Below are 12,451 nucleotides of genomic sequence, written 5' to 3' on the forward strand. Positions count from 1 at the left end.
TGGCGGTCAGAAGAAGCTAGTGGGTAATAAAACCTCTAGCATTCCTCCAGATAACAAGTCCTTTTTTTTTTTTTTTTGTTTTGAAAATTATTTTTATTATTTCAACATTCAAGACCCAACGTTCCGTATGTCCGTATATCACCCCATCCGTTTGCGGATGATATACGGACATAATGTATGTCAATGGGATTGCGGATGTCAGCGGATGACCATCCGCTGACATCCGATTTGCGTCCTTTCAGTTCTGTTCCGTTTTTTGGAACGAAACGGAACCCTATTTTTTTCTTCCGTTTAAAAAACGGAAAGGACGCAAAATCGGATGACAGCGGTGTCATCCGCTGACATCTGCAATCCTATAGACATACATTATGTCCGTATATCATCCGCAAACTGATGGGATATGTGGACATACGGACCAGATGACACAAGTGTCATCTGTGTCCGTAAAAAAAAGTGCCGCAGCGGGTCGCAATACGGTCCACTCGTGTGAAAGGGGCCTAAGGAAATAAAACAGCAAGTCAGCTGAATGGCTATTGCCCATAGCATGACATATACAGACTAATAGTATATCATAGAAACTGTGGGTAGTGTCTTATTAGAAAAATCAGGTTGATACAGTCCATCTCGCAAGTGACAAAAGAACCAAATGTGAAAGGCATATAAATCAAAGATATTGCATGGACCTTCATCTAACCCATCAGTGGTCAATCTAAAATCAACCTGGTATAGTCATACACCAAATAAACTGTCATGTTGTAGTAAAATAAAAAGAAAAAAGGAAAGAGAAGAAGAGCGAAACCAAAAAGGGAGGAGGGGGGGAGGGGGAGAGTAGGAAGATGGGAGCTGGGATGAGACTTTGGGAATGCTGAGTTTAGTAGGATCTGTGGGATCAGGAGCACTATTCCAATAATAAAAACCTAAAGAGACCTAATAGGGAGAGATATTGGGGAGAACAATGTCTCAAACCCACACCACAGGAAACCTGGAGTCAAGGAAGAGCTGGGGATGACCCTGCCTGGGTCGAGAGCATAGCTGCGACCCCCGACGGTGTCATCCCCAGCTCTTCATTGGAAGACCCTTTCGACAAGTACAAGGTCTTATGGTATGTTTGGGTCTGCTTTCTTCAGAGGAAAAGAAGCAGATCCAAACATACCATATGACCTTGTACTTGTCGAAAGTGTCATTAAGGTTGTGTGTGTTTTTTTTTTTTTTTTTTTTTTTATACCCGGTGACTTGGTAGTTTAGGCCACCTATCATAGTGATAGGCCAGTAGGAGGTATGGGAGGAGGAAGTCCCAAGTGCTGATTCCCTAGCAAATGTCACTGTTGGTTTCCTCAGACTGAGGAAAGCTGAAACCAGCTTTAAACACCTGGAAGGTGTTGGGATATTCAAAATGAGAATATGTCAGAATCTACATCAAGAAAAATGTTCACACTATTTGGGCTGGGATGTGCTGGGCAGCATTTCCAGCACAATCCAAATTCAAGCACAAAACCATTTACATTATTTTATATTGTGTCTGTGCGCACTACTGCTTTGCAGTGGTGGGCACTGAAAAGAAGTTCTACCTGCAGTACTTTTTTTCAGCGTGACAGGTTGCTGTGGAAACCACTGTATCCCAACACTGCTTTGTGAAAAGAACTTGATGAAATGGCACTTGTGACATTTTCAATAAAGTTCTAACAAAGCAGGGGAAAAAATAAACCACGCAATGTGCTGCATTTGGCAAATCAGCACTGTCCTTCCTTCCTGCACATCCCAGCAGCTGTGGGATCAGCTTGACTACTGGTGTGAATCAGTCCTTAAGGGCTCTTTAACACAGGCGGACCGTTCAGATCCGCCTGTCAGTTTTTTTTTTTTGGTGGATCTGAACGGTCACCCCATGCATCTCTATGGGGCATCGGATGTCAGCGGAGACATGTCCGTAGACATCCGATCCGTCAAATCTGGACGGATGGAAACCCTATTTTCCATCCGTCCAGCGGATCGGATGAGAACGGACAGACCATCCGATTCCCCCATAGAGATGCATAGGGACCTGACTGCTGTCGTCATCCTGCTCCTACGACTGCGACTACAAGTACTGTCAGCCATTGGGGCTGATGGTTTTAAGTTCTCTGTGAACTATGAGGGTGCTGGTGAGAGCTCTCATAGTTTGTTGATCTTCCTGCTCTCAAGTAACTGCCTGCTTGTATTGGAGTTTAGGGTAAACAGCTATCCTGAGAGTCTGTAGAATCCTGGCATTGCACTCACAATCAGCAGATGTTCTGAAGGCTCCTTAGAAGAATAATGAATGTGAACTTTACCTGAAGGAAAAAAAAAAGTGAATTTTATTTTTTTCATAAGGTGAACTTAGCCTTTAGGCAAACAATGAAAAAGCTGCATTATCCCCCCCCCTACCTTCCATTAAATTTTTTGCTTTATTACTCATGTTGCACCTAGGAGATAAGAACATCTTAAAACGGTCATCTTGGTGGTCCCTGGCATCCAATGGACTGTATCGTGGACACCATGGCAAACCCTCCAGTATGGTGTTTACATTTTATGGCCCACTTATTATCATCTTGACCATTACTATGGTCAGTATGGCCCTCTTTTCCTGCTGGGTTGGCCTTTGACCAACATTGCTACCTGAGATATTGCTGACCCCTGGTTCTTATTCCAGGCCAGGTTACGCAGTACTTTTAAGTTTTATTCTTTTTATGTTATGTTCTTTTCTACTTCATGCTTTCTTGTTCACCATCAAGGTGATTTGTGACGTATGCTATATGTTTGGATACATGACGATCGGTGGATGTCTATGATCACCTAGTTTTTGTATGTTCTATACATGTCTGAAAATAAAGGGTTATATTAAAACAAGAAAAAGCTGCATTATGCGTGAAGTGTATTTTAACTTTACAAAGTCTGCTAGCCTCTCTCTCTCTCTGTGGTAGTTAGAGGGAGTCCCAGAAAGGTTTAGATTACTCGCCATACATCCCCTAATAGAGATTAAACTCCCCCTGATCACCCCCCAGTTAACCCCTACATTACCCTGTCACAGTGTCACTATTATAGTGTACAGATCTTTTTTCTGATCACTGTATTAGTGTCACAGGTGACATCAGTTAGTGTTAGCGTCAATTCAGGATAGCGCAGATTGCCTGCTGCATATTTAGTAATACATTTTAACCCTTTGATTGCCAATGACACACACACCTCCATTACTAGTATAGTGTCTGAACGGATCAATATCTTTGATCTAATTTGAACTACACTAGCGTCCCCAATAGTTTAGCATCAGCCCCGATACCTGCCAGCACCTGTTTTAGCCTGTGTTTTAGCCCCCCCCCCCCCCCCCCCCAGAATCAACAGATTACTGTCACTTCCAGTACACTGCAAACAAACCGCAGCGTTAGCAGTATCCGGCCTGATCTTTGCTAGCACTAGCTGTTAAATTTTTTGTAGCGGTTCAAACAGTCCTTGACAACCAGATGCTTTTTTACCTGTGAGTCACACTAGGTACCTATAAATTTATTGGCCAAAATGTCCAAACAGAGGTACGCTAGTGAAGAGGCCTACACGACTGAGCATGACAGATGAGAGCGATGGGGAAGCCTCACTGTCAGAATTAGGCTCAGTATTCAAACCTGTAGACAGCAGCGGCACCCTGACATATAGCTCTGGCGACGGAGTAATGGTCCCTGCTAAGGTCAGGCATATCCGACCCCGTTCTTCTGTTGCTGAGGTGCAACAACTGCAGGGTTCTCGTATGCAGCAGAGTGTTGGTACTAGTGCCGCTCAACCTTAGGGTGAACTGGCAAGCACCAGCGGTCTTGTACATTCTGGTCATAGTCAAACCAGCACTGCGATAACACTTGGTGATGTGGTGAGTCCCATAAGTGCAGTTCAAGCTAGTGCGGTGGCTAGCACAAATTGCTTTCTGCAGCCACCAATAATTCAAAGACAGGCCTGTAGAGCCTATAGTGTCCTTCCTGATGCGCTTGCAAATCCTGATTGGGCGCCCACCACTTCTGCAGCGCCCGTACTTCCCCAATTCACTGGCCAACCCGGAATTCAGGTGGAAACAGACAATTTTACTCCCCTTGGTTTTTATGAGCGGCTTTTCACGGAAGATCTGTACAGATCTGTGGACCCAAAGCAATTTATATGCCGAGAATTTGCATGGAAACGGATCCCTGTTTCCGAATTTAAAACCTTTCTGGGCCTATCCCTCCTCATGGGCATTACTAAAAAGAGTGAGGTGCAGTCATATTGGTCCACTGACCCAATTCAGCATATGTCCGTGTTCTCTGCTGCCTTGGCCAGGACTAGATACGAGCAATTCTTGCACTTCAGTGACAATGAACTCTGTCATCCTCAGGGTGACCCTGGATATGATGGACTCCACAAAATTCCACCCCTCGTAAATCACTTTAACCAGAAGTTTGCAGCCTTGTATATGCCCCAACAAGCTGTCTGCATTGAGGAGTCCCTTGGTAAATTTTCTGGCCGCTTTACTTTCAAACAGTTTCTCTCCAGCAAGCGTGCCAGATATGGGGTCAAGATGTATAAGCTCTGTGACAGGGCAACAGGCTATACATGTAGTTTCCAAATTTATGAGGGGGGGAATATAGCAATGTGGAGCCCACAACTGCCCCGACTACATGGGGAGCAGTGGCGAGATTGTTTGGGGCTTGATGTCACCCTTCTTCGGAAAGGGGTACCATTTATACGTGGACAATTATTGCACAAGCATGCCAATTTTTAGTCACCTTTTTGATTTTGGAGTTGGCGCATGTGGCACCGTGCGACCTAATCGTCGAGGCTTCCCCCCAACGGCTTGTAGATTCCTGACTTAGACAGGGGGAGAGAGTCTGCTTGAAGTGTAATAAATTACTTGCAGTGAAGTGGAGGGACACACGGAATGTTTTCGTTCTGTCCTCCATTCACGTAGATACGACAGTCCAAATTGCAACGGTGACTGGTGGTGTTGAGAAGCCCCTCTGTGTCCATGAATACAACCTTAACATGGGAGGGGTGGACTTCAACGACCAGATGATGGCTCCGTACTTAATTGCTCCTAAAGGCCAGACGCTGGTACAAAAAAGTGTCTGTATACTTATTCCAATTGGCTCTGCTGAACGCTTATGTGCTATACAAAGCGTCAGGATGAAGTGGATCCTTCCTAAAATTCCAGGAAGAGATCATCACAGCCCTTCTGTATCCAGAAGGTGCTGTGGCACAAATTCACAATCCAGATGCAGTGAGTCGGCTGCATGAGAGGCATTTTCTGGATGTCCTTCCTGGTACCTCTACCCAATGAACACCCCAAGGAAGATGTCATGTCTATAGAAAACGCGGATATAGGCGTGACACCCGTTATTTTTATCCCTCCTGTCCTGGCCAACCTGGTCTCTGCATCGGGGACTATTTCTGTCGCTACCACAAACGATTAGATTATTAGTATAGGGTACAGCACGGCACAGTCTAGGGCACACTTTAAGACAGGGTCTCGAAAGATGTTTGATAGCTTTTGCATTTTGAGAGACCCTAGCCTGGAACAGGTTTTTTACAATTACAAAAAAAAGTTACAAAAAATTAAAAAAAAAAAATTAAGCCAAAAATAGTTTTTATATTTTTTTTCTGTCCTTACTCTACGTAATTTTCTCTAGTTAATTTTCTGTTCTTACTCTACTTTTCTACTCTTTCTACTTTTAATATACGGTTATACTGTATTGTTTTATTGTTACTGTTTTTCATTGTTAACCATAGTATTCTTTGCAGATGCCACCATTCTACTGTTTTTTATGCACTGTATGCTATTATATTGTAATGTTTTATTGTTAACCATTGTTTGCTTTGCAGGTATGCCCATCAGCTGCAGCACTGATTTGTTTATTCTGACAACAGCATTTGCTCTCAGCATATACGTAAATCAATGATTGCAGCGCTGTAGAAGGTGATTTCACCACCACAGTTAAAAAAAAAAAAAAGAGCATATATGGTGAAGCATAGGGGGTGGGGTGGACACAGAGGGCGGATCTCCCCTATGCTTCGCCATATATTTAACACTTTTCCCGGCAAAGATGCAAATGGAGGAATCTGTTTGTTTTTTTGTTTTTTTTCGTTAAGCCCAACATTGCATGTATGCCCATCATTAGAAGTGGGTGGATGCTGGGAGGTCTAATGGTGGGCATACCACACACTCTCTGGTATTATTTTTCACAGCCAGCGGTCGACTTTCATGTTAAAGCAATCCTAGCAGATAATTAGCTGCTAGACCCCTGCCGCCTTCCACAGATTTCACAGGGCCTCCTGTCCCACTGGGTAACTCAAGACTGTAGCCGGTGGTTCCGTCAGCTGACCATAGAGCTGTTTGGAGACCAGAATGGCTCCAATAATCTCTATGGCCTAAGATACCGGAAGCTACGAGCATTTCATGACTTCAATTTCACTAGATATAAACAGCGCCATTGGGAAAGCATCTTATCACACCAATCTTGGTGTGGTCAAATGCTTTAAGAGCAGAGGAGAGAGCTAAAGTCTAATAGACCCAATATTTTGAAAAAAAGAGTACCTGTCGCTACTTATTGCTAACATAGGGGGTATTTAAATTCCCTATGATAACAATAAAAAATGATGAGAAAAAAATGAAAGGGAAGGTGTCAAAATAAAATAAAAAAAAAAGCAAACTAAATAATGAAGATTCACGCACCCCTGTCCCCTGTTTTTTGCGCGCAAAGGCGAATGCAAGAATTGGTCTGGTGTCGTATGTAAACAGCAATTACAGCATGCATGTGAGGTATTGCCACGAATGTCAGATCGAGGGCACTAATTCTTACTGTAGACCTTCTCTGTAAATCTAAAGTGGTAACCTGTAAAGGCTTTTACAAATGTACGTAGTTTGTTGCTGCTGCATGGGCGTGCGCAATTTAAAGCATGTCTTGTCATGTTTGATGTCTACATACTTGGCATAAGACCATCTTTTATATTTTACCAAACATATAGTGGGAAATATATAGTGTGTTCATGCATTAAATTTAAAACATTTTTGTTTTCCCCAAAAATTGCGTCTTGAAAATCTCTGCACAAATACTGTGTGACAAAAAAAACTGCAACACACCATTTTTGTTGTTTAGGGCCTCTGCTTTAAAAAAAAATATGTTTGGGGGTTTAAAGTAATTTTCTAGTAAAAACAATAATAATGCCAGGACAGTTCAAACCCCCCCCCCAATAATGACCCCTTTTTGGAAAGTAGAGACGTCTAACTATTTGCTGAGGGGCATGTTGAGTCCATGGAATATTTTATAGTTTGCCACAAGTTTCAGGAAAATTACATTTCCTTTTTTTTCTTTTTTTTATTATTAATTTTTTTATTGCTCACACATGCCATGGGTATATGTGGAATGAAACCCCAAAATACATTCTGCTGCTTCTTCTGAGTACAGGGATACCACATTTAGACTTTTTGGGAGCCTAGCTGTGTACGGGACCCTGAAAACCAATCACCGCCTTCGGGTTTTCTAAGAGTGTAAATTGCTTATTTTACTTCCTCACTACCTATCAGTTTCAGAGGCTCTGAAATGTCAAGATAGCACAAAAGCCCCCCAAATTACCCCATTTTGGAAAGTAGACACTCCAAGCTATTTGTTGAGAGGCATGGTGAGTCCATGGAATATTTTATATTTTGCCGCAAGGTTCGGGAAAATTATGACAACATTTTTTTTCTTTTGTGTTTACAAAGGTTTCACTTAAATGATATATCGTCCAAACAAGCCACGGCTTGAGTACAGCAATACAACATGTGTGCAACTTTTTGGCAGTCTAGCCGCATACAGGACTCCGAAAACCAATCACTGCCTTCAGACTTTCTTAGGGCGTAAATTGTTGATTTCACTCCTCACTACTACTACCTATCACAGTTTTGGAGGCCATGAAATGCCAAGATAGCGCAAACCTTCCCCAAATGACCCCCTTTTCGGAAAGTAGACACCCCATTGCTAAGAGGCATTGTGAATATTTTGCAGTTCTCATTTGTTTTGAAAAATTAAAAGAAAGGAAAAAATATTTTTATTTTTTCAATTTTCAAAGCTTTGTGACAAAAAAGCGAGATCTGCAAAATACTCAAAATGCCTGTCAGCAAATACCTTAGGGTGTCCCCTTTCCAAAAAGGGGTCATTGGTGTGTGTGTGTGTGGGGGGGGGGGGTGGGGTTATGCTATCCTGCCATTTCATGGCCTCTGAAACTGTGATAGGTAGTGAGGAGTGAAATCAACAATTTATGCCCTTAGAAAGCCTGAAGGTGGTGATTGGTGTTTGGGGTCCTGTACTTGGATAGACTGCCAAAAAGTCTCACATAAGGGGTATCCCCATACTCAGGACTAGCAGCAGAATGTGTTTTGGGGTGTAATTCCACATATACCCATGGCGTGCATGAGCAATATATAATTTCAATGACAACTTTGTGTGAACAAAAACTTTTTTTTTTTTTTTTTAATTTTTTTTTTTTAAACACCTGTAACCTTTCCAAAAAGGGGTAATTTGAGGGGAAGGGTAAATATACAGTTATTGAGTTCTTTTTAGCAAAGACGTAGCTATATACATTGTGGCCTAAATGTGTGACAAAAATTGAGTTTATTGGATATTTTTTATAAGAAAAAGTAGAAAATGTCTTTTTTGTTATTTCCCCTCAAAATATTTCACGTTTTTGTTTGCATACAGCATTGCATGACTGCGTAATTACCAGTTAGTCACGCAGTACCAAATTGTTTAAAATGGCCTGGTCATTAATGGGGCAAAAATCTTCCTGTCCTGAAGTTGTTAAAGGAGTTAAGTCAGGAAGGTTTTTTTCTCTTAATACATTCTATGCATTAAGATAAAAAGCCTTCTGTGTATAGCAGCCCCCCCCAGCACCCCTAATATTTACCTGTGCCCCCTCTCTTCTCCAGTGATGTCCACAAGTCCCTTGACTGTCTGAGATACAGCCGCAGTGCCATTGTCTCCCTCGGCTGTCCATCAAAGTCAGTGAGCCAATCAGGGGAGAGAGGGGGCGGGACCGAATGGTAGCTCTGTGTCTGAATGGACACATGGACCTGCAGCTCTGCTCGGGTGCCCCCATAGCAAGCTGCTTTCTGTAGGGGTGCTCGATGGGAGGGAGGGGCCAGGAGCAAGAACGAGGGACCAGAGAAGAGGAGGATCCGGGCTGCTCTGTGCAAAACCAACTGCACAGAGGAGGTAAGTATAACATGTTTATTTCATATAAAAAAAAAAAAAGAGAGCGACTTTACAATCACTTTTTAAAGTGGATATTTTCAGTTAAAAAAAAAAAAAAAAAATGAATTTACAAATTTCATGTTAGTTTTTGCAGTTAGGCAGTAAACTGATTTATTTAATAACGTGCATGACAAATACCAGAGTTCGTACGGTCATGAAAAACCTGGAAAAGTTATGGAATTTTAAAATAGAAATTTCCAGGCCTGGATAAGTTTTGGAAAATTAATTTAACCCACAATGTTTTGGAAAAGTCATGGAAATTCGGAGCATGCGTGAACCGCTCCTTCAAGGAGCGGTTCACGCATGCTCTGAAATCGGTTACCGTCCCACCACGTCATCACGTTTGTGCGGCCCTCCAGTGAGGTATGCGCTTCACCGCTGCCTCGATCAGACTGAGTCCCCTGATTGGTTCTCTCCAAGTGTCATCTCCCGGCTGCTGGCCAGCCTCAGGGACGGAAACACAGCGGACCCGGAAGGACGCCGAGCTATGAAGATAGACGCTTACCTCCATGTAAGTTTTTAATGTGTCAATAAAATTATTTACTTCTGCTACACTGAGTGGCGCCTTTCTCTCTTTTCTGCCTGTTCGTGGGACTGTGCCTAACAAAGAGCTTCCCTCGATGTAAGCGCCGCATTTGTGCATCTGTGCCATCCATACCAGTCCCGTTTAACCTTATCCATCATGACTGCCTGAACTGAAGCTTTATCCCCAAGCAGGAGCGCCCATCAAATCTTTTTCTTTCTCCAATATATTCGAATATAGTTGATAATATTGGTTAAATTACAATAGTTAGCTTTCGCGCGATCCGTCAAGTGACATTCTCTGCATGGGGTAACCTTTTTTACAGTCTATGGGGGTAACGCAGTTTCAGTTAACGTTAGTGTGTAGCAATGCCGGGGAAATGGGTGTAACGTGGAATTTCTTATTTAACATGTATACATAGACTTTTAATGAAACATTAGGTCATGAATATTTACTTGAAGTGATGGAAAAGTCATGGCATTTTATTGTTAAAAATGTGTACGAACCCTGAAATACTGAAAGCCTTTGCTAATTGGGTTTCAGAAAAGAGTATTTATATACATGACATAAATACAGCATGTGATGTCTGAGAGTGTCACCTGTTTCGTTTATATAAAATATTGTGTGCGGATGTGTATATGTATGGTATGAATGCAGAGGCATCAGGGCAATACATCCAACCCAACTAATCCACGTATTTTCTTTTGGTTTTGTGAGATTACTGTTACAATTGTTGGCATTCCCATACGGTATCCAGGTATATTACATATGTGTCCCTTGTATATTTAGGGAGCCACATCCTTTTGGCAAGGTCAATGGACTCATTTTAAACCACCGAAACAGGAAGAGCATATAAGATTATTCAAGCCCTATGAACAATTAAATTTTGTGTTTTTTAAAAACCTAAAATTTGTTTTTTTTTTCCCCCCTTCCCTCAGGGAGTTCTCAATTTTGTGCAATACAAGTTCAGCCACCTGCAACCAAAAGAAAGACAGACAATGTATGAGCTCTCCAAAATGTTTTTACTTTGTTTAAATTACTGGAAGCTTGAAACCCCATCACAGTTCCGACAGAGGTCCCAGAATGAAGATGTTGCGAACTATAAGGTTAACTATACAAGGTAAGCTATGTTTGGGACGCTTAAAGGATAAGTTCACCTTTGGGAACATGTTATACCTTCCACCCATTTTTAGGGTGGACCATGTAAAGTGTTCTCACTGCTGCAGCCTCTCCCTGAACTGCCACTACTAGTGACGGCGAGCTGGGGATCTTCTCACCTAACTCGCTGTCACAATTTTAAGAAAAAATTTGGCTGTGTGGCCCTCCGCCTACCTGGTCGTGCTAATTATTCACAGAGCTCTGCAAATGTGGGAACTACAAGTACCGAAAAGGCTTTGCGGCTGTCGGCTTGTAGTTCTCAATGAAATACCACGGCGTTGTTGAGCTCTTTAGGTAGTTCATTGATGCTTCCGGTCAGTGTGTAGCTGCTTGCTTGTACGAGCAGACCGCTTACACTGACCGTCGGCAGTGCAATGCTTTGCAGGCTCCTAGCAAAAAAAGAATATTAAATGCAAATTTGTTTTTTGTTTTTGTTTTTTCTGCAAAAAGATGTGCATTTATTTTTTTTAAAAAAAAACGTGAACTTTTCCTCCTTGCATAGTTTTAAAAGGAGAATTTGTCATAAAGAAAAACACCTGCCTTGGAAGCATCAGACTGAAGTTGGCATTCTCCTCTTCTAAAATCTTCTAGTTCTGGGGTATGTGAGTTTCCAAAATATATAGATGTGTATTCAAGGAACAGTACCATACAGTCGTGTGCAATTACTGCACAGTATCCAGGAAATGTCCTTAAATCTGTGTTATTTCTTCACATAAAAAGCCAATTCGGGTGCAACACATGAGGTGGGCAGTGACGTAATGACGCTGTGCGGGACCGGGATGCCATTTTTGTTAATGGCATTTGCCGGTTTTATGCTATGCCTGTTTGTTATTAAATACATACAAGTGCAATACCTTTTTGTTATGAATAAACTTGTATGAAACAGTCTGCACTATTGGATGTCTGTGCTTTCTTTTCTTCTTTTTTTTTTTTTTTTTGGTTGACCTACACTGGCTCCTGAGGGAATGCTATCTGAGGTCCATGACTTGGAGAGGATGAACATTTGAGCTATTGTATATTCTAAAACAAAAAAAAAAAAGCACATGCGACCCCCATTTATCTCACTGGGGTCCACAGTACCACGGATTTAAGGACATTTCCCAGATATTATGCTGTGATTGCACAAGATTTTATGGTGTGTGGGACTGTTTTGGATTACACATTTATATATTTTGGAAACGTATGCACAATTATATTATATAGGTTATAGATTAATATTCTTTGATTTTTTATTTTATTTTTAACTATTTATTGTACATGTCACTTTATGATTAGCTGAGCTAAAAGCGCTTCACTATTTGTCTCAGTTTCTATATACAGTGTAGTGATAACATGGTGGGGTGGTAGCTGCTTTCTGTTGAAGAGAGAATTATTTTTTTTTAATTTTGGTTTTATTTGTATAGTAGCACAGGGTTATTATCATTTACCTTGATCTTGTATACTACTACTACTAAGTGAATTGCGTTGCTGGAGAAGATAGTCGAGCAGGGCATTGAATGGTGTATGAAGTGATAAG

General features: G+C 41.7%; 1 protein-coding gene across 1 annotated transcript in view; it reads left to right on the forward strand.

Annotated features, from left to right (window-relative positions):
- The window catches only part of KAT2A (lysine acetyltransferase 2A), a 109,462-nt gene that overhangs the window by 37,306 nt on the left and 59,705 nt on the right, over window positions 1-12,451 (forward strand). The window contains exon 5 of the mRNA XM_082272642.1: window positions 10,716-10,897. Coding sequence (XP_082128768.1) covers window positions 10,716-10,897 — 182 coding nt within the window. The remainder of the gene's footprint in view (window positions 1-10,715; window positions 10,898-12,451) is intronic.

The sequence above is a fragment of the Pelophylax lessonae genome, assembly GCF_965119305.1.
Source record: "Pelophylax lessonae genome assembly, chromosome: 11".
Lineage (NCBI taxonomy): Eukaryota > Metazoa > Chordata > Amphibia > Anura > Ranidae > Pelophylax > Pelophylax lessonae.